Source organism: Micropterus salmoides, unplaced genomic scaffold, assembly GCF_014851395.1.
Source record: "Micropterus salmoides isolate LMB-PRFRI ecotype aquatic unplaced genomic scaffold, ASM1485139v1 Ms_hic_scaffold_3, whole genome shotgun sequence".
Classification (NCBI taxonomy): Eukaryota; Metazoa; Chordata; class Actinopteri; order Centrarchiformes; family Centrarchidae; genus Micropterus; species Micropterus salmoides.
This window is the reverse complement of record NW_024042261.1, coordinates 18163245-18186728: the sequence shown is the minus strand read 5'-3', so window position 1 is coordinate 18186728 and position 23484 is coordinate 18163245. Positions and strand designations below refer to the sequence as shown.

The window sequence follows — 23484 nt, the reverse complement described above, 5'->3', positions numbered from 1 at the left end:
TTGGGTTTGGCTGACAACAGTAAAACTACACACATCTGTACACATTTGTTTGTTTTTTGGTACATATTATGTGGTTGTTAATGAGCCATTTTCAGGCTCTCTTTGCTTACCGTTGGGCGCACACTGGGATAGATTTAGCAGAAATTGGAATCTTCACGCACTATGACAAAATTATGCTTGTTGTTTGAGCTGACATGGAGAGACTCTTTTCATCCTGTAATCAGATTTCATGATTGTAACTACTGAGATGTTGGCTGTAAGCCTGTTTCTGTGAACATTACCTTACTATATATAGTTTTCAATCATGGTGTTTTTGTATTTATGAACACCGATCTACACAATTTGCCAAAACTCCATAAGCTTACAGCATCATTTTACATTTTCATTCTTTTGATGTTGTCGTGTATCACAGTTACAGTGAGTAGTGGCGAATGACACAACGCTGAAGATACAGTAACATGCTATAATTGGTTTTTAAAAACATGAGACATTGCATTAGAAATTTTAAAAAGATGATAGTTGTCAATACAAATATTTTTTTGTAGAATTTAAGTTTAGCGAGGATATTCTGGACACAGTACATGTTTGGATTACTAAGGACAGTGTTATTTACTTTAGAAAAGACATCAAGAGAGAAAGCAAAAAAGAGAGGGGCCTTCAGCTGAAGAGGACGCACATGCTTAATCCTTTCTGTCACCCAGTTCTGATGTGTCACCTTTGATCACTCGTTTATTTGAAATTGCAAGTTAAGCATGAATTGCATTTAGGATTTACATCTATCAGTGGCTCAAAGGCATTCTTCAGTTTGGAGGGACAAAAGACATTTGATCCTTAAAGTGTATCATTTAAAGTTTACAACAGGCATGGATGTATATAAACTGCAACAACCCTGTAAATAAAACAGCTATGTATCAAGCCCAGGACTTTTTTTCCTGGAGCTGGGCCTCATTAAAGAAAGTACCTGAAATACATGATCTGTTCTGTCTTATAAAACCATCTGAAATGTGATTTCTCAAAAGGAATGACATAGTCACCCCCACTTCAGTGATAGCCTAATAATAAGTCTGAACTTCCTCAGGGGTAAAAAAAAAACAGTTTTCTCACCTTTAGCTGCAGAATATCTCCTGCAGTTTGCTTCCCTCTTTGCCATTTCTTTGAGTTTTCTGAAATTATACCTCAGCACTGTCAGTTTGAGCCACAGCCTACTCCTCACTAATCACAGCCTCACAGAGCAGACTATTAGTCTTGTTTTAATGCTACTTCTTATAGGTCTTTCAGTTCATAGCACGGTTAATGTTTTAATTGGATGTCAACATCATGAATTAAAATCAAATGACCATAGCAGGGGTTTCAAGCCTTATCCAAAGGATGCCAATCAAACCGTCCTGCAGTTTGTCACCAAAAGTTAATTTTTACTTTTAATTCCCCCATCATGGACTGTAGCTGGCCCGTCATATGCAGAATGAATGTAACACACAAAGTATTTTTCCCCACCATTCTCCTCCCGAAACATGCCTCAAGTATTTGATCACCATTACCAAGGTAACAGGAATAGCAGCAATTAAGCAAAGAGCACTGTTCTAACACACTCACATCGCACTTCGTAAGTGTGAGCAGCCGCATGCTGAATTGAATGTTTCTGAAACCCCCAGACACCAGCTGTATAATCTAGGACAAGATGTACACAGCGCGTAACAGTGTGTGAGTTTTATCAGATCTTTTCTGAATGGTTTTATATTTGATACAGCTCCCAGTATATAGCTGTATATATACTGTACTGGGTATATATACAGGACAGCGTGGGGCTGTACAGTATATAGCTGTCCTGGGAGTTGTATTTGATACAGCTCCCAGTATATACCTGTACAAGTTTTGGCAATAAAGTATGCTTTCATTAAAGATTAGTGAAGAGCGAAGGGTCTGTACACCAGCCTGACATTCCCTGCTGATTGTTAGATACAGCCCTGTGAAGAAGATGTATACATTGCTCTGTAACTCTTTTCCTCCATATCATTTTTTACTTGAAATGAATTTTGTGCCAACTCGAAAACAAAGACATCATTTGTGCTGTCATTGTCTCTGCAGAGCAGGCCGCTTCTCAACGAGCTTATACCTGAGTTTGGAATTATGGGGACAGTTTTATCTTCATTGTGTAAAAACAAAGCAGCTTCATCTTCACGGCTTTTGTTTAAACGAGACAATGGTCGTTTGTTTTCTTTACCTTGTGTCTGTTTTCTATGAATCAGAAGGGAAATTTTAATGTGAGTGCGAACAGATGCGGCCCGTCCTCCCGCAGCGTCGCCCTCAGACTTTTGACGTGACAGATTGCTCCTATGATTCTCAATCCTCCATTTGGCTGGTGGTTGTACATGGGCCAATCAATCAAACAGCAGAATACGATTGATGACACTGTGTGAGAAATAAATTCTCCCGTCTTGGCCTGAACTGTACAGAGAGGCAGAAAAAAAAGAAGGTAAAAGAGAAGAGGGTGAGACAATGAATGCTGATCCAATTAGAATGAGAGAATTAGCCACAAAACAGTCAGTAGTCAGTAGAAAGTTGGCTTGGCCTTTTTTTTTTGGCTTTAATGGACTAAAGCGATTATACTATTTAATGGAGTCTGGTGGGATTTAAGGTTAAAAACAGCATACTGTAGATCTATTTTTGATGAACCTCAATATCCAAATCAACCCACATAAGTCCACACAGTTGATTTTTCCAAAAAATGTTTGTGTGAGAGTAGAAAATTCAGTGTTTACGTATTCAGGAACAGGAATAGTCCAAAAGAGTGAGCGCAGAAGGCCAAAAACTGTGAGCTAAATAAAAAATAAAAGCTTTGGTTTTTCTGCGTTTCGCTCCATCACCCACCTCTGGCTGCATCATGTTGTCACCTTTGATCACTCACTCATGTTTTAATGCATGAAGTCACAGAGAAGTGTCATGTTGCTGTGATAGTCACACTGAATTTCATCACACCACTGAGAGATTTGACAGGGTGAGCATTTTGAACAGGAAGACGGCGCCTTTTTATATTTCTTTATTTGTGAGGAAGATAGTTGCCTAATCTTAAATGTATTTCCTTTTATTTATCTGCATATTTAACTGATGTGAGAATACAATTTAAGATAAAACACGGTGACACAGTTCTGGATAGATAAAAGAAACAATCTAGCAATAGAAATGTGCATGTGCTGTATTTTGAAAATCAAATTAGAGAAAAAGTCTGCATACACGGTATGATATTCCTTCTGTCTAGAATTAAACTTGTTTTATAAGAATACATTTTTCAAATGCAGAAAAAGCATAGTCTATTCTTCTGGGTATCTGTCTTCCTGCTTTGAAGTCCTAGTCCCTGGAGGAGAGCAATCCATTCATCACCAGATTCAAACACTTCACACTCGGGTAGTGTGTTGTGTCCTGACCTGTCCCTTCCAGGCCCAGAGAGAGGGAGAACAGAATAAATATGCCATCAGCCGCAGCTGGAGCGCTGACTTACAGCAGGATCCAAGCAGGAAGACAAAACATTCTTTTTCTTCTAAATCTAAACCTCTCCTATTTCGTCTTTTACTTTAGACATTATGAAAAAATACAGAAATGTATATGGGAATATATATGCACAATGTCAGCATACTATCAACGGATATAAAGATCTTGAAGAAGAACTAAAACTTGACACCTTTCAATATCAGTTTGTATTTAATTTTTTTGAAAGGATGGGGTGAGGAGGAGTAAGGCATGGGCTAAGGGTCCCCAGCTGGAATGGAACCAGAGACACATTGGATTTTTATGGTATGCGTCTTAACCACCTGGTCACAAGTGCATCCAGCATTTGGTGCATTTGATCAAACAAGTTTGCAACTAATCACTAATTACCAAACAATGAAACTGGGGCCTTTGAGGACCCTGAAAGTCTGGGGCCTCAGCGGTTTTGCCTGCTTTGCCTGGTTGGTATTCCAGTCTTGCTTGCAGGTTAGCTATTTGTGCACTATAGGCTAAAGTGACTATTGATGGGGCAGTTTTAGCTAATCATATAGCTCAGATACAATACGGTTCAGGTGAAGAGAGAATAGCCTGTAGCTCTCTTTTGTAGGTCAGCCTACTATGGCGATGTGTCATTTTATGGATCACAGCGATGGAGTGGATCAGAGAACCGTTGGAGGGTGTTGAAGTCAAATCCAGTCACAGATGGAAAGAGCAATGTAACACCTCATTTTGGCTTAAACACGCTCCCTTCAATATATTCAAAATATGCATTCTCAACTCTGACACACAAGGTGATGGCTAAGAGCTGTTTGAACACATGTTAGCCTGCTAATACTACTCCTGTAGTATTTCTGCTACTGCTACTATCAGTTGCATGCTTGACATCATTCCATATTCTATACTGTTCACCCTGCTGATGATTGCTTGCTGTATTTATCTATTGTGATGAAAACATTTAGTAGTAAAAAAAGACAAAAGACACTACTCAGCATCAACTACATCAACTACCATGGTTCTATTTACAAGCTGCCGCTTTTCATAATGGTCCTTTAGAGTTTTTTGGTTTTTTGTATGAGCCGTTTTAGTCCATATTTATTGATAAATTGATCCTTGGGAAATGTATACAGGTGGCACGTGGTACAGTGGTTGGGTCTGTCGCCTCACAGCAAGAAGGTCATGGGTTCAAACCCCGGTTTCCCCGGCCTTTCTGTGTGGAGTTTGCATGTTCTCCCGGGTGCTCCGGCTTCCTCCACCATTCAAAGACATGCGGACTAGACCTTAAATTGTCCTTAGGTGTGAGAGTGGTTGTTTGTCTATGTGTGGCCCTGCGATGGACTGGCGACCTGTCCAGGGTGATGATCCGCCTTGCGCCCGATGTCAGCTGTGATTGGCTCCAGCCGCGACTCTGTACGCAGGATAAGTGGTTGACAATGGATGGAAATACATTTGTCGACCCACAGGGGAATTTATCAACTCCCCAGAGATACTATATATCCCCCTCTTTTAAATATATTCCATAACACATCCATATTTTTCATGTTGTGAGAAGAACCAGGACAGCATTAGCATCTTGATGTTCTCTATAGCTTGGGGCTCCAAGCTTAGCAACTGTATGTGTGCGTGTGCGTGTTTGATATTCACCATTCATAATACTGCATATATCCTGTTTCTTTCAACTACAAACTGTTTTCACATCTGTATACATGGATGGTGCATCCGACAATTTTTAAAATATACCTTTAGTGGCAAAATACTTGAAGCAAAATACCAGATAAATAGGAAAGCAGCTCAGTCAGAAGTATAAAGCCTGGACAACATCACTGTGTAGCAAATGGAATTTCATCATATGGTGCTTCCTGTTATGCTTTGCAGACAGCTGATGTATTTTATCAGCAAGTACTTAAAATTAATGAACACAAAATAAGGCTGTTTATAGTCACCAGTATGTGAGATAAGCATGCCTGTCTGGTCTCTAGACCAACACTGTGTAGCTTGTGGGTCGCATCACAAAATTATTATGGCAGAGTCACTGAGCCTTAATGTTGTTTCCCCCTAAACTTCATTTGAATTAAATTCAGTTTAAAATGGATTATAACTGAAGTTGCCAACACTTAAAGGGAGCTATGTTTAGTTCTGTGACCTCATGAGTAAGAATGAACCCGCATTTGTGGCAGCATTAGGAACACTTTCCATTCAGCACCAGTCCAGCTTCACAGGGGCTATGGGGAGTACACACTTAGAATTTGTTTGCCTATTTCTTTCGAGTAACCATATTTTATCGTTGCTTTTGGGAAGAAACGCCACACACAAAACATCAAGCATCCAGAGCATGAAGGACTACATGTGCAGTATAACAAAAGTACTCTTGCGTTTCAAGTCAGGCAAAAGAGCAAAAAATAAGCCACAGTTAAAGTCGAAAAAAAGGGAGACAGAAGGACCAAGAGCAGCAGCTGTGTGTGGGAGGATCAGTGTAGTGAGCAGTGAGGGAGGAATGCTGAGTAGGAATGAAGCTTTGATGGACAAAGGAGAAATTTTTGTAATGGTTTACCATATTGACCATGTCTGTGCACATTATATTGTATTTAAACTATGTTTCTGCATAACCTCTATTTGCGAGTGTATGTGTGTGTGTGTGTGTGTGTAGTACAAAGAAAGAAAGAAAGAAATCTGCCTGCCTGACAGTTTTGTTTGTCCAGAGCCAAATGGGATTTTATGCATAAATAAGTTGGGACAATTGAACCCTTGAACACACACACACACACACACACATCACGTACACACTGGGCCTCCAACAATGACCAAAAATGCTGTAGCTGAATTTGACTGTTGGGTCTGTGGATCAATGCCAACTGAATGGAAAAGTGACAGATTTTCCTGAATCTAAATGGCTGAATACTGACATTCAGTTGTTTAAAGGTATTCCAAAGTCTACATTGTTAAAATCCATCATATGTAGCCTTGAAATAGATAGAGCCCATTCCTGCATCAATAATGGATGATTTTACCAAGGACAGTGAGCAACTGAATAGCCTAATTCCTGTCCGTTACATGCGACAGTACTGCTGTATATCGCATAAGCAGACAAAAGTACATGCTAAATTGTTATGCAAATTAAGAACAGAGTTAATAATGTAGGTAATTTTTTTGTTGTTGTTTATTCAACCAGACTGTTGAGACTGTCTGTCTAATGTGGGTTTTCTACACACACACACACACACACACACACATTGTGCATTCCTGCCATCTCAAAATAGAGAAGATATGCTGGTTTCACACACAACGCGATTTTTAAACTGGCATCGCTTTCATCCCGTGAGTTTGACTTCTGGACTACTCGCGCAAGTTTTCACACACAACACGACTATGTGAAAGAACTACAGCTGTATGAGCCCAAAACAAACATTTTGTTGTGATTTAGTTGCAATAAACAGATCAAACTGATGGTGAAATAACCACATCATGATGCTGATTTGTTAAAAATATCAAGTCATGCTTTGTCAGGTCTGTCACCAACAGTACAAGCTTACAACTTTAATATTCCACAAAGTCTTCATCAGCAAATGAAGCTTGTTGAGGTGTCATAAGTGGACCTGCGAGCTCAATAGGTGGTTTAGGACTTATTGTCTGTGTTTGGCTTCAAATGAAAGTATGAGTTCATTCTTGAAATAGAAGTTTGACAAAAAAGTCGCGAATCCAGGTCCAGTCACTAGCTTTTTCAGGAGCTTTCAGTTGTTTTACGGTTGAAAAACAGCATAGCAGCTACTGGGCTCATGTCGACAGATCCATCCTCATGACAACTGAGCAAACTCTGCTGATGAAAACTACATAACACGGTTGAAAGCTTTTAAGCTAGTAAGTGGATCTTGAGGGGATTGTTTTATGAAACTACTGTTTTCAAGGTCAAAAATTAACTTTTTTACAAGTTAATAAAAAACAGAAATAACATTGAAAGGACAAAACTGCAGTGTTTAACCTCCTTATTTTATTGTGAAGGGAACACAAACACCTAAGTTGACCTAAATGTCTACATGTTTTTGTTTTCCTTTAGAAGTCAAGATGCCCTTCACGCTTGCAGACACACAGATTTAACATTTTGCTGAAACATGCTCTATTCCTCTGCTGCCAGTTGCCTCTGAGACTGGCTCCAGATTTCTCTCCTGTAAAGGTTATAACTGTCCAGTCTTGTCCTAGTCAGCACAGGTGGTCAGAGTCCCCTTGAGTTTCACTTTGGTTGGCTGGGCTGATGTTGAGCCCAGCTTTAGATTTACATTGGCTGAGCACCTAGTGAAGAGAGGGAGATGATGTGGAGAGACACCCAGATCTCTGCTGCAATTAGATACACCATTCTACAGAAAAACTGCAACGGCTGTTTGTTTAAACAGTTTAAATTATAAGGGTCTGCTGCAAAAAGTCATAGTGAGGATGTTTGGCTGGGTGGATGTCATTCTTATTTGAGTATGCCAACAGGGACCATGCTTTGTCAGTCGTGTTTTCTTTTAACCCTGACCACAATCTTAAAGTGGGTATAATCAATACTTTTATATTAACAGTGGAGCATTAATTTGAAGAGGATCCCTTGCATGCAGTGTGTATGTTTGTGATGAACCCACGACTCTGACAATAATGCAACAACTGGCAATTCCCTTGAGGTCGCTCAGCTTACTGTTAGCTACAGCAGCAGGCAGTTATTTTGTCAACAAAGCTCCACAAGACAACCACATTCTAACTGCTCAGCAAGCAGACAAAGTTAGCAACTAGACGGTGAATTCAGTGGAGCATTTAGCAGAGTTAAATAGAGAGTGAATATTGATCTTAGATTCCTGAGGTGGCCAGAAACATGACTCCAAATGAATGCTAATATGTGCTGTATCCAGTGTTTGAAGAGGGCTGGTATGTACCGGCACTTTTAATTTTAGTCTTTGGAGTACCTGAACTTTTTTCTTGCATACCGGCACTTCTCCCAAGCTACTGGTACTCTTCGCTGCCCTCTCCTCTCGTCATTTACACTGGGGATGCTGGGGACATGTCAGAATCAGAATGTCGTCACCACTTTTTGAAAGCATTTGTTAAACATGTTCTGAAGCACAGCTTGCAATGAGAAATGTTAAACAACAAATGAAACTACTTTAAGAAAGGTTTTTTTCTACAATAAGAAATCATGCAATGCAATTTGAATATAGAAGAAACAAATGTGCATTGCCCAAAAAAGGAACTAAACCAATAAAAAAAACAAGCTACCCATTACTGCATTATATTGGATTATATTTTTATATCATGTATTGTCACCTGCCAATTTCTATTTCCCTTCATATCATAGGGGTGGTGATGGAGCAGTGGCATGGTGTAGCACACCTAGGTTCCCACTGCGACACATCCACCAATGGGTCCCTGAGCAAGACACTAACCCCAAGTTGCTCCTGAGGAGTGCAACTTCTGACATGTATGGGAATGGATAGTACTGGCACCTATTTTTTTTCCACTTCAAGAACTGGCTGTATCTGCTGGATGTGTTAAAAAGGAACTGTTTGCTACTGTTTGTTCCGCATGTCAACTTAAAGGGGCTAGATGTAGTTTTCAGCAGCCACTAGCAGTGCAGGTTTTAAATTGCAACCTGGTGTGTGCTCATATGTGTGCTCGAACTCATGAGCGAGCAGAATCCGACACACAGAGACCTAAGCACCGGAGATAGCTTCTACAGCATTCTGGAAACTCAGGTAAACTGTTACTGCTACATTATCCACTGGAGGTTGAACTAATCCATGCTTGTTAGATTGACTGCATTTAGCCGACATGTCAGCTTTAGCTCACTAGCTGGCTTTTCAGTAACTATTTGTCTACCTTTACCGGAGGCTCAACAATGTCAGCATAGGTATATGTATATGTTTATTATGTGCAAATAATCCATGCTGAAGTTTGCTCGGGGAAAACAAATTTTCTCCATCGTGGACAATGAAGAATGAATCTGAATCTGTATCTATTGGATATTATCGAAACGGTTAGTGAAATAGACTGAATAATAAGCTAACGTTATCTGACTTCAGCCAATTAAAGCACAACATCCCAATATATTTCACATGCTTTGCAGTAATGTAAGTTTACCTGTCCAATAGGATAAAAGCCAACTCTGTGTCAGTTTTGTTGGTTCCAAAACAAAGCGGAGGTCTCTCCCTGACTAAAGCCTTTCTGATGTTGACAGTGTTTTCACCCGACATCAATCTGATTCTTGTTTGGCTTGACGGGCTTCAGTACATTAAACTGTTTTGTTGTTTTTTATCCTTACGTGGAGTTTGTGTTGGAGTCTGTGTTGTGCTGGTCATTTTTTGGTGTTAGGGGACTCCGTTAGCTGCAGTGTTATTGCTGTGTTTACGGCTCAGAATCAGCAGGCAAAAAGCTCGGGAGCGTGCATGCTGGTCACAGCCAATGGATTTCACAGAAAATCCGATCCGGAGTCTTCTTGCAGTTTTGTTCACTAAACTTAAAAAAAGAAAGAAAACGTGTGATATATAAAAATCCTTGAGTCATCACTATGCTTCCATGGTATCAATTTATCCACACATCAAACTATCACTATTCACCCTCTCTGTCTCTGCATTTCCATTCCTCTCTCCCTCTTCATATTCCTCGACTGATATTTAGATGGCCAGCCCTCCAAAGACAGACTGGCGCAAGCTGGTATCATTTAGTATGTCTGTGAAAAACTGAATCAGAGCGTGTCCCTGGGCTCGTCTCACACATGGACAAGGAGATGACTTGATGGTCCTCTGCTTCCCAAATTTAGAACAACTGCCTCTTGGCTCTCACCGTCTGATGGGGTTAAATTGCTTCAGCCCTTCTCAAGGTCAAAATCGTGGATCACTTGCCTCGCTTTTCCTCAAACTGTGTGTTATCTGCAGGCGGCGTGTTAGCATTCAGGGGGAGGTGTTTGTCGTTGCTTTTTCTGGGATGATTTCCAATATCAGTTCAATTTAACACTGCCGAGGTGCTCCTGAGCAAGTGTGCCAAACCTCTTAGTTATATGTTGTGGTATGGATAGAAATAAACTTAGATAGCAAATTAGGACTCTGCAGGCTGTAGTGTAGAGGCAAAGGGATGAGGTGGTTCTTTGTTCATAGCACATTACGACTTAAATAAAGGGCATATATCTGTATCCAGATACAAAATAAACAGAAACAATACCATGAAAACACTGTGCACGATGAGTAAAAACTGAATTTAAAGGCCATTACCAGGGCCAGCAAGTGGCAAAATCAAGCTATTGTCTCTGGCTTCAGTAAACGGTGTAGGATAATCTCTGGTCCTATGTGGATGTCATTGACATTTAACAGCTATTCTTACAAGAAAGATCTGAACAATAGACAAGCAAATGAACAAATCCTCAGTGAGTAGATTGCCGTTATTATGAGAGAAAGGTAACAAAAGGAGCAGGCCTCTTGGTATTCCGATAAACATTATAGGTGACACGTGTAGTCCATGAAGGGCAGAGGAGAAAAAACACGCACACTTGGTTTGATCAGGATAAGACCTTTTCAAATATTCTGTCATTGTAAGCTGACATTGCGTATTTTATCCTTGACTGACTCCATTTTCAGGCAGCAATTTTCATCACATTAGACTTAATAGTTTGGAAAATATTATGTTTGACTGGAGGATACCAGATTGGAGGTGAGGGGGGAAATTGGCCTATTCTGAATGTGCCGCGTTGTCGTTTCAGTTGAAGGACATTTTGGCTCATCCGATCCGTTTTTGTTGTTCCCTGGTAATGTTCCTTCTTAATCTTAGCTTTTACTTCGATGAAGCAAACCCAGACTTCCATCCAGTCTTCTAAAAAGAGGAAAAGATGCAAAGTGTAGTAGAATTACAGCCTTGTTTTGAAATATAAACTCGTCAAAATATATTTACATATTTATTGCAGCATTTGTTTTGCTTCACTTTCAGATCTGGAGCAAAAAAACAGACAGACAATGTGACATGATTTTGAAGAAGTAGTAAACAATATACACCTTGATTCTGGATTTATTGTGCCTTCTATACCTTGACATGACTTTCTGGGAATAAATCTTTGTATACCACGCAGATAAATGGAAAATAATATGAAAATCATGGAAAATATATCTCAACAGCACACCTCCGGTAGTTCAAGGGAAATTATTTTAAACAGCGATATGTGTCAAGATGTGATTATTTGAAACTATATATATTTTTTGCAGGTCTAGAGAGGAGAGATGGGGGAAAGATAGCGGCAGGCAGAGCGGATATGGAGATGGTAGAGGTAAAAGAGAGACGGTATTGAAAAGATGGAGACTGCCTCAGTGACTCACATTACGACTTGGTTTGATTAGCGATGACAAGCATGGTTGCATTTAGATGTTATATATAGAAATGACTGAGACACATGCACTGTCACTTTTCCCAAATCACCTCACAGTACCCTGCAGCGACCCTCCCCCTCCTTAAAAAGCTGTTGGTGACGCGCTTTATCCATTAACCCACACAGGACTAAGTTGGCTATGCCATCTTAGATCAGAGGCTGTGTGCTGTAGAATCAAACAGCAGCCAGCGGACAGTCCCAGACTCCCAGCACTGCCGTGAGGACTCCATCACACACCATTAAACCTGCAGCCAGAGGTGGAGATGGGTGAGATGCGAAGAGGAGGAGGCAGAGAGCGTGACAGAGGCACAGTGAAGGAGTGGAGACAGAGGAGGAGAAAAGTGGAAAAAGAGAGACAGAGACAGAAAGAAAATCACTGCTGATTTACACCTCCTGCTAGCAGCCCCTGAGAGACAACAAAGTCTTCTTAGAAAGGGTTCTGTCAATGAGAGACAGTGCCTAATAGTGGTTATTCAAACACGACAGGCAGCTGCTGTAGTTTTTAAATGGTGAACCACTTAGAAGGAAGCTATCCTTCTGTCTGGTTTGTAGGATTTGTATCAAAGAAATTGCAATGGGAAAGGCAATGCAGTATCCTTTACCATTATAGCACTCTCAAATCTGACATCTGGGCCACTTTGTGCTCCACTCCTGCTCAGCATTTGTGTCATAATCTTCCCGTACACACTGTCACTCCAATGTTCTTTGTTTCTCTTTTTGTCTCTCTCAGATCTGTTTTGTAAATCTTGACCCTCAGAAAAAAGACTATCGCGACGACAAAAGCATCAAGGTGAGCAGAATCCTCGTCCGCACTCATCCTTTCCCTCCTGCACGATCTCGTTTTCATTCCTGCCTACTTTCCAGCAGCCCAGAACAGTTGTTAATTGCATTTCACATATAAACATGGGCTCAGTTAGCTCACTATGGATTCAGAATCATTAACCAGAATTAGAGGGTTGACATGTTCAGTTTTGAAGTTGCTTGAAGAAAAGCTTTTTTTATTATTATTATCCAGCATTGTGTCTGTGCTCGGCATGTCTCCTGCAGAAATTGGCATCGGTGTCTTCAGACCTGCCAAAGCTCGTTGAATTACTGACTGTCCACCAGCCGAAAGAAAATGAGATCCTACTGCTTGGTGGCCTGGAAGCCTCAGACGCTTGCCAAACACACCCACACTCCCTCTCTCAGGTGAGTTCGTAGTGATGTCTTTAAATCCTGGCAAGTATTTTCATCCTTTGAATGAACTGGCCTGGAGTGCAAGGCAAAAGTAAACGGTCTTTTTGTACTGCAATTTTGTGTGATTAGATTTGAACATTTTGTACTACAAAAAAAATCCAGAGTAGGAACTGCATTCATTTTATCTAGTATTTCTCCCCCATTCACTCCAATAAACACATTTTCTCATCCTCCGTAGCATAGACGTATGTGTGACAAAAAACTGACATTAGAATGTACATGAACAGAAAATAACACTTACAGAACAATGGATGAAACTAAAACTTTAAACTGACATAAATTATACAAACACACAAACTACTGCAGCATACATATATCCCTTTCTTATTTTAATGGTATTTATCTTAACACAAACTTATAGCCACTCACAGACTTTTTGCAGCTTATCAAATACATCATTGTATAAAACCACTGTTAGGCTCAATACACAGCCTGAGGAGCCTGCACAGACGATTAAACTTGCATGAATTGGTCCAATGAGCTAATAGGACATTGAATAAAAGGAAGACAAATGTGTATGTATGTGTTTCTGTGTGTGCATGCATCATAGGTATCTGTACATCCATTCTGTTCCATTCAGGGCGGGCAGCTGCAGAGTACAGGCGTGTGCCTGGTTCAGTGTTCAGGGCAGAGACACTCCACCCAAACTAGCAGCATCATCTTTGATATCAACAAGTTCCTGATTGGTCTGCAGTGGGGAAAGGAGCAACAGCTTCAGCATGGCCGAACAGCAGGGCAACGGGTCGATGACGATACCAATCGCTCCATCTCGTCCATAGAAGAAGACTTCCTGACTGCCTCAGAACACCTCGGTGATGACAGCGAGGATGATGGCTTCAGAAATGGTGAGCCTCATTACCTCCACTGGAGGGGTTTTATTTTCAGCCATGTTTGTGTGTTATTTGGCAGGATATCAAGAAAGTCAGATGAAAACTGTTGGAAAGTAAGGCCAACAAACAACTGATTCATGGTGTTCTCAATATTTTTGACATACTGTGTTGTTGAATACCTTGACTATGTTCTGTTGAACTAGTGTGCTTAAAAGAACAAAAAAATGCAAAGAAAATGTGTCACATTATAGTCTATCACTTTGTAATTTTAAGGAGATCAGGATACAGATAGATTTTTCAGTGTTTTAATTCTTAAAAAGTCACGTTAGTTAATCTGGATAAATATCCTACTTATATTGTGAATAGTCATAGTTCCAAGAAAAGATTTTTACATTCATATATCGGCTTTTGATGCATGCTGAGAATTCATATAAATGTTAATTTAATGTTAATCACAATTGCTTTAAGTGCATTTCCTGTCATCGAACTTTGTGTGACCCAGTGTAAAACAACAAAGTAAAAAATTTCATCCCACATCTGTGCATGTAAACATGATACGGCCTGAACAGCATCACAGTGTTCCTGTGATTCATTTGCATCTACTTGCAGCGTGAATCAGCATGCTGTCCATAGAAAAGCTTAGAGAGCATTTTGACCACACACCATGCAGGATGAAGTGGCTGCACCACCTGAAAAATACATAGAACTGAGTGTAATACAGATTTTAAGGCCATCTTTAAAAGCTTAAAGAAACAGACAACACATGTCCTGGTCCATTGAGTATAACCACCCATGTAGATAGTAGTAATTGTTCAGCTCCTTATAACTGTAATTGCCAGGGCTGTATCAGAAATAAGATGCAACACAGCCATTTCTACAAAGAATCAATATAATGTTCATATTTGTATCATTACCTATAAATGTTTTCTGCTCTATGTGGATGGACTTTGTAGATACTAAAGAATTTTAATTAGTGGTTATGTTCAAAAATATGTCAATTGTTCTGCCATTATTGCTGACATCAACTAGAACTCACAATTTAATATTGTAAACATTATTCTAGTCCCATTTGTTTTTATTGAGCAGACATGAGGTTTAAAAAATACTAATACAGCATATTGAGTAGATTTAAACCCTATATTTCACCCTGGGGTTGCAGCAACACTACTGAGGCAGTTGTGTAGCAATCACTGAAAAATGTCTATAGTGACAGATAAGTATATAATTAATGCCATTGTGTTAACCTGGTGACTAATGCAATGTGTTAGATAGAAATAATTCTCTGGAATTTTGTCCATGGGGAAAGTTAATGGTCCAAAAAAGACACAAACAATCTCCAATATCCAGTGAAGAGCAAACAGGGTAATATTCTACTCTTGCTGTGGCACTTGCAACTGATTGAGCTGCTTTTTAATCAGTGTGGACATTTTTCATTCCCTGTCTTTCTCTGTATTCCCCTGTCTCTTCACAGAACCAGAGAGTGGTGACCTGGCAGAGAGCTTGGTAGAGGCTGCACAGAAACACTGTGTCAGACTCGCATGTCAGAGGGGACAGCTGGCCCATCATCAGAACAAGGAGGATGCTGGGGTGAAAAAGGAAGGGCATCGGCGAGGAAGCCTCCACACTAAGGAATCAGCTGGTCACTATGCCACAAATCTGGCCGAGTCGGTGTTGCAAGATGCCTTCATACGCCTCTCTCAAGATGAAACCTCCTTTGTTTCTGAGGCTGCTGTCAGTGTGTCCCTCTCTAGTCATCCTGCAAAGACCAAGCAGCCTTCCCAGCAGCGCACCTGCTCTTTTGAACTCCCCAAGATTGTTATAGTTCAAAGCCCAGACAGCTCTGATGGGGCTGTAGAATGGCCAGAGACCCAGGTGTCCCATGTGCCTGACCAGGATATCATTGCCAAAGCCAGAGAGGAGCCAGAGAATGGGACACAGACCCACATTCCCCACCACAATGGAGGACACCCATCCAAACATGTAGAGGTGGCTTTGGCCTGTGCTGCCAGTGTCATTGGCACCATTACTACCCCGCAGCTGACAGAACAGCTGGCCATGGAATCAGCCTCAGAGGAAGACACAGAGGAGGAGCTGCAGGAACCAGAGGAAAGGGGAGACTACTCCTTCTCCTCAGCCATGTGTGGCATGGCTCAGGTAGCTGGTGCTGTAGCAGCTTTGGAGCTAACAGAGGAGTCAGGGGAGTGCTGCGATTCTGATGCAGATTCCACTGAAGTCTACACAGCATCCCGTGGTCTGATGTCTGCAGCTGAGGCCTCAACAGCCTTCACGCTGCACTGCAGTGTGGCAGAGAGTACCAGCGTTGAAGCGTTTCGTGCCAACATTGCTGAGGTCCTACACAGGGAAGCAGCTGAAGTGCTGACTCAGCCACAAGACTACAGGAGTGTGGCCCACCTTCTGGAAGCCACACATAACAAGATAGTAGATGGCATTACTTGTCCAAAGAAATCCTACATGGACGAAAGAGAGGTGGATGACTTAATAAATGAGGTTGCAGACAGCTTATTTAAGCATGCTTTAGAGAAAGCAAAAAAGAAAAAAGAACTAGAGGGTACTGGAAAAGATGCACCAAACCTCCAGGTTTTTCTGCAGGACAGTGTTAACAATTTGCTGTTTGATATCCTTTGCCTGACACAGAAGAAAATCAGTCACATCTCTAAATTTGACCAAGGGTCATTTGAAATACAAGAGGGTGATAGGGAGCTTAATACCGCCAAGGATCCATTCAGTCAATTACAGTGCTTAGTTGGCAACAGCCAGTCCACTAATAGTGAGAACCAGAGCGGCATGCTACACTGCACAGATAAACTTACCGTGGTTCCTGGGCTGAAGGAGAAATATGTGCTTGAGGAAAGTGATCTCATTGCATCTTGCCCCATAGCACACAGCAAAGAGCAACAGCAGCAGTCATCATGCAGACAAAGTCAGTCTAAATCCACCTCCTCACCTGCCAAGGACTTCTCTGACTACCAACAGATCCAGCATAACAGTGGTGCCATCAGAGAACCTTGGAGTGAAATCCCAGTTTATAGCACAGAGAAGAGGGGACGACAGGCCTCCCTCACACCCCAGTCCTCCTTAAACTCTTGCACTTCTCTGCTCTGCTTGAGAATGGACTCAGAGTCCAGGACACCTATCACTTGCTATGCTGATGATTTGGCTGCTACAGTGGTGTCTATGGCCACAGAACTAGCAGCCATCTGCCTGGAGAACTCCAGTGGGAAACAACCCTGGTTCTGTGCCCTGAAAGGGACGTCAACTGAAGGGCCAGAAGCCTACTTGATCCCTGCTTGCCGCACAGTCCTCAGAAGGAAAGAAGGTCAGAGCAACAATGCTGCTTCCAAGAAACATCGGGCACCACGCCTCAGTGAGATCAAGAGGAAGACGGAGGAGCAGCCAGAGCTGATGGAGCGGCTTGTGAACCGAGTGGTGGACGAATCTGTCAACCCAGATGAACCGCAGGACCCATTTGCCCTCTTTGCCTCTGAAGTCACCGCTAGGATCATGAATTGCCCTGAGCTTAATGTGGTGGATACCTCCAAAACAGGCCAGCCACGCAGCAGGTTGCAGTGTGAGAGGTGGAGCCGTGGGAAGGCATCTAGTTATGAGAGTATTCCTGAAGAAGACGCAGACCCGTCAGGCACACCCAACACCCTGGGCCCTGGCAGTAGGTTAGGTCAGAACTTGAGCCGTGGTAGCTCAATATCTAAGCAGTCCAGCTGTGAGAGCATCACAGATGAGTTCTCACGATTTATGGTAAACCAGATGGAGACAGAGGGCAGGGGCTTTGACCTTCTGCTGGACTACTACGCTGGGAAAAATGCCAGCAACATTCTGGCTGCAGCAGTGCAACAGGCTGCCTCGAAGAAAAATGGTCACCTTAATGTCAGGACCTCATCCTGCTTGTCCAAACAGTCTAGCACAGAGAGCATCACCGAGGAGTTCTACAGGTTTATGCTTCGGGACATGGATAAGGAAAACAAAGAGTATGGCATTGCCAAGACTAAAGAGTGGAGCAACAGCCTGTTCCCTCCTTCTCCTAGAACACCCTTCTGTATACGACAGTCCTCTGTCCCTGATCGGCGCTCCTCAGACTCACGACTGACTGTCAACTCACCCATTAAAGCCAACTCTTTTGATGGATTTGGCCGCAATGTGCATGGAGACACGCTGAACATCTTCCCCACCAACTCAGTGTCAGCAACTGGACTGTGTAAATCAGACTCCTGCCTCTATCAAAGGGGTAAAACTGACCAGATTACTGATATGCTGATTCATGAGACCTGGTCGAGCTCCATTGAGTCCTTGATGAGAAAGAACAAGATCATTGCTGATTCAGAGGACAGTATTGAGCTGGAGGCTCCAGGAGATCCCCAGCCCCATGTGCAGCAGTTTGCCAATCGCCTGGCAGCTGACATTGTAGATATTGGCAAGTCTGCTCTGGGGGCCCAGCAAGATGTAGCCGGGGGCACATCTGGGTTGCTCTCACAGCCACACATGCCTGTTGGTGAAAGACGGAGAGGGTTCAAACAATCTCATCTAAGTTGTAGTCGGACTAGGTCCAGCCAGGAGCAAACTGGCACTGGAGTAGGGTCCGGGACTAGTGACAGCGGTGCACCCCGAATGAGGGGCCCCAGAGATGTGCCGCTGATCCACATTGAGGGAGATCAGAGGGATGAACTTCTAAACCCTGAAAGGACAGGAGGAGGACCTCAGGAAACATCCCCAGACATGTCAGCTAACAAGCGTACAGAGAGAGCTACAGCCAGCAGCGGCAGGTATTACACTGCTCAAAGTCCTTTTGTTTGAGACTCAGACCCCTCCTTCAGGCAGAAAGATTTTTTATAGCCCCGCAGCAGAATCATCATACTGTAGATGTCAAAAGTAGAGATTAATCTGTCGGACAAGAGTGAGAGTGAGAAATGAAGAATCACATGGTTGTTTTTAATTTTATTTTTTAATGTTCAAAGTTGAAAAATCAGCACTAAACAAATGAAATCCAGACCTTACCTTCCATACTGTCCAATCATTCCAAAGCTATTTTTAGAGTTTGATCAAAGTGTGGCAGGCACACAGAGGATCCATTCAGTGGGAAATTTAATCTATTTTAGCAGTGTGTGAGGTTTGACAAACCTTTGGCTAGGATGTGACTCGCATTGTCTGGATAATGTATTGTGTGTGCAGAAAGCTTTTAGTGGCTTCATCTTTTATCCACTGTGGGACTGTTCAACTCACCTTGATCAGTACAAGCTGCACTCTTGGCTAACACACTAAAACCACAACGCTCTCATCTCAGGTATTTAGATTACATTGACACAACGAAAATTACAAGGAATTTGGGAGATTAAAGCTTGCTTGAGAGAGGTTGTTTGGCAGCAGGTTAGCAGAATAATGGTGTTTAAATGAAGTCAGTTCATTTGTAATAAGGGTATGTAGTCCTTCTGATTATTACATTATTCGACATGATCAGTCTTACAGTCTTATTCAAACCAGACTGACATTTTAGCAAGACAAGGACTCGGCAAGCGTAGACTCTCCCAGAACACATTTTAGTGGATGCTCTGGGGGTAATGAAGACTGAAGCAGTTCATAGTGCGTATCAGTGTGGAATCAAATGAACGTGCTGAAAATGTAAAGTGGAAAGAGCTGTTAATGTGCAAGAGAGGTATATAGAGGAAAGTGAAAATATAATATCCGGATGTGGGGAATCAGTTGCGTGTTAGTATTTTATTGTGTGTTTTAAAGAAATGTAGATCTTCAAAATGAGACTTGTGCAATAGTGAATGAGAGGAAAACAGCTGAAAGGCTCCTAGGCCACAGGAGAGTCACAGGACACGCTCCTTTCCACTTGACAATACATGTAATCCAGGAAGGGAGGGATTCTGTTTGTCCCCTGTGTAAGAGTGGAACCCAATCACTTACCTAGTCAATAAAACCTGATGTCCCTCTGGAATTGTTGAGGATGGCAGCCCTCAATCATCTGATTATGACTTAATTTAATATATTTCCTGAAAAACACCGAAATTCCAACAGTGCCCCCCGGAGGGTCGCAGTTTGCTGATGCATTAAAGATACTGAAATGAATTAGCTTTCTTTTGATGCGGTGCAAAGTTATGTCAAGTTGAGGACCATGGGAACAACATTTGGGAAAACAGCCAAAGTTATCACACATTGCAGCAGACATTGTACACACAACTAGTCGATGGTCATTCCCACCATCTTGCGGTTTGCTCTCCCCAGCAGTGAGAGGGACAGGCCAGCTGTGGCGGTGGCTGCAGTAGTGAAGAGGGACAAGCGTTCTATGAGTGCTAGCAGTGAAGAGAGCATGGGGAGCTGGTCCCATATAACTCCCGAAGATGACCCCCACGAGGAGACCAGTAGTTTTATCCAGCTGAGCGAGGGGTCAGTAACCGTTGCTCCTTGATACTGCTCCAAACGCTGCTACTCCCACCCTCACCCCACTCTCATTGGCCCATTGCTACTGACACTTGTGCTCTCCTGTGCCAACGCCAATTTACTCCCTGCTGCTATATCCACGCCTGCTAAGGCAGTATATGGCAGAGAGCTCACTCCACAAAGCCCTCTCCATACTGCAGCTCGCATAAAGGGCTAGACCCTGCCTGCACCCCACACACAACTACCTTCAGTAAGCTGCAGTGGTACAGTGCTGTGAGCTCGCTCATCAAAAGCCTCTAGTTCAGAACATTTGCTACACCATTCTCTGCTTCATCAAATTCTCATTTCTTTTAGCTAACCATGCTGACTTTTTCAACTTATACCAAACAGCCTAGACTCACTGCTCTGTGCTTCCTAGTTGAAATAAGCTAACTTTAGAAATGGCCCTGTTTTCACTTTGCCTTAAAACAACTTATGGACCAAATTATTTTACAAACAGCGAAGCAAGCATTATAAACTGCTTACTAAAATACATTTATTTCTAAAGAAACGTGTGGGTTAGAGAGGAAAGGGGAAGCTGTATGGCTCCATGTGTTTAGTGTGGCAGTGATATAAGATACTTGCTTTTTGCTTAATTCAACTGCAAGGGTAGTTGTCTGCACCACCATAACACTCACTGCTCCTTGAAACCTCTCCATCTACCTGCTTACTTTAATTCCACCTCATTCCCACGATCCATGTTGTAACACAAGGGCATGGCTGCCAGCCCTGCCTGTCCACCCTACCCGCCTAAACTACCTCTAAATCTCCTCATCTTCATGTTCAGACAGGCTTGCTGCTGGACAAAAATCACCAGCTCTCCCACCTTTAGCGTCCAATTCTGCTGCAGCTGCTATTTATATGCTAATCATAAGCTAATGAACAACATGACCTGCATCGCTGCGCCTGGTTATTGTTCTCTTCACAAGTCAGCAATCATGTCGGGTGTCTTGAGACACCATGTGGATGACACTATCTCTTGTTTTTTACTGGTTACCAGGAACGGGACCAGCAGCGCATCCAGCCTAGGCCTGGCAGACCTGGATGCCTTTTCTGACGTGCCCACTACGAGCACAGTAATCAGGTATCTATCAGTGTCACAAGGTGGTGCTGAAATATTTCTCATTAATTTGTCACTCTGATGCCCATAATGCCTTTTTTTTCTCTAATACAACAAAAAGTCTGCAGACAGTATATTGCTTTTGCTCATTTTCTCACCCAGGGTGCAGAGATCAGGTGGCATGTGACTGTGACAGGCTGTCAGACTAACACTCACGCACATGACAGATTATTGCTAATTACATATTCTGCTGTCATTCTAGCACAGATAATGATGTCCTGTTTAATAGACATAAAAGCCTCCCTAGTCTGCAGCATTTCTTGTGTTCTGTTCTATTCTACCTGCATATCTATCTTAACTTTGAAATTAATAAACACATTCAGGTTAACAGTGTATTATAATATATATATATATATATATATATATGTATTACAATATACTTGCACTAAAGAAATAGATAGTAAATAGTAATAGACATTTTAGGAAATACTAAGTTAGAATAAATAGTCTGGCACATAACTCCCCATAAAACCCCAGTGTGTTCTTCTATTTCTGTTTTTGTACTGATTAAACAAACAAGATAAAATGTGTTAATTAGTGAGCTTTAGAGGTGCTGATGGGCAAATTCTGTTACCTTCGATCAGGCTAGCTGTTTCCCCCAGTCTTTATGCTAAGCTAAGCAGCTGTTTTTTTCATATCTAACCATTAGCAAGAACGAATAAGCGTAGTTCCCAAAATGTTGATGATACCGTAACTTTCAAATGGCATTTTTTCCCCCCACAGTGAGGAGACAGAGAAAGGCCATCTGGCAGGAACCAAGGGGAATATCTTTGGTAAGTGTAGCGATGGATTTTCATGTCATCTCAGTGTTATCAGTGCCTTAATTATTTCACCTTTTGCATCTCTCTACTCACCAAGAGCTCTTGAGTGACCAAAGGTACAGTATGTGCTGGGTTTGTGTGATTAATCCCCCAAATGGATGTGCTTGAATGGAGGCGGTTTGATTCTGCTCTCTGAAATAAGGATGATCATCAATAATTGAAAAGGGACTATCATTCCAGAAGTGTCTCAACACAAAGTTCATCTTTGTTTAATGACTTACACTCCAACAAAGATGACCTCAAAGCAAGACTGAGCCCTGGATATTTCTGTTTGAAGTTTAACGTACTGTATGATTGCGTGCAAAAGGTTTGGCACATTGGCTTTTCATGTCCGAGCAAGTATAGAGAATGAAATTATGGACAACCTCCTACTAAAATATGTCCCGTCACTTTTGATTTTTCAGAGAGCAGTTCAGCGAGGACAACAGGCGGCAGCAGCAACCTCAGGGTGCTGTTGGTGGTAAACTGCGACCTTGAGCCTGAGTGCGTGGACTCGGAGCTGAGAGTGGCCCTACAGTGGATTGCCGCCTCCGAGCTGGGCCTTCCTGCTCTATACTTCAGGAAGTCCAAAGAGAAGAGGGTTGTGAAGGTAGGCACAGCTGTCAAATCAAAAAACATAAACACAGGGGGGGAGGTCGTAGACAAGATTTTACAGATACTGAGGTAACATGTATGCACAAAATTATGAGTGCTCTATTTATTTATTCTTTTGTTGGCCTAAAGTAGTACAGTTTCAATATATTGAGGCTAGAAGGTCATTGTCTCTCTTACCTTATTGTTGGTGTTGTTTGACATTACCGAACACAAAGTTGTGTGTTTACCGAACACAAAGTTGTGTGTTTACCGAACACAAAGTTGTGTGTTTATACCGAAAGTGTTTAGCCCCTTTTCCAATGCATGGTACCAGCTCGACTCGCCTGTTTGGTTTTCCATTGTGGAAAAGTAAATGTAAATGCTCCGTATTTGTATAGCGCCTTTCTAGTCTTTTCGACCACTCAAAGCGCTTTTACACTACATCTGCATTCACCAGTCATACACTGAGCCTAAGTGCTCAAACGGAAACTAACATTCACAGTCATTCATACACTGGCGGAATAGCCGCCAGGGGCAATTCGGGGTTCAGTATCTTGCCCAAGGACACTTCGACACGCGTATCACCTCTGTCGAGGTTCC

At 42.0% G+C, this 23484-nt stretch overlaps 1 protein-coding gene across 2 annotated transcripts in view; it reads left to right on the top strand.

Moving 5' to 3' along the window:
* LOC119883167 (SPHK1 interactor, AKAP domain containing) overlaps positions 1-23484 on the top strand; it is a 30928-nt gene that overhangs the window by 5484 nt on the left and 1960 nt on the right. The window contains exons 4-11 of one of the 2 annotated variants that reach the window (XM_038693716.1): positions 12582-12641; positions 12899-13039; positions 13668-13932; positions 15389-18713; positions 20176-20337; positions 21371-21454; positions 22214-22263; positions 22716-22900. In XM_038693716.1, the coding sequence (XP_038549644.1) occupies positions 12582-12641; positions 12899-13039; positions 13668-13932; positions 15389-18713; positions 20176-20337; positions 21371-21454; positions 22214-22263; positions 22716-22900 (4272 nt within the window). The remainder of the gene's footprint in view (positions 1-12581; positions 12642-12898; positions 13040-13667; positions 13933-15388; positions 18714-20175; positions 20338-21370; positions 21455-22213; positions 22264-22715; positions 22901-23484) is intronic. The other variant, XM_038693717.1, reaches the window with a different exon arrangement.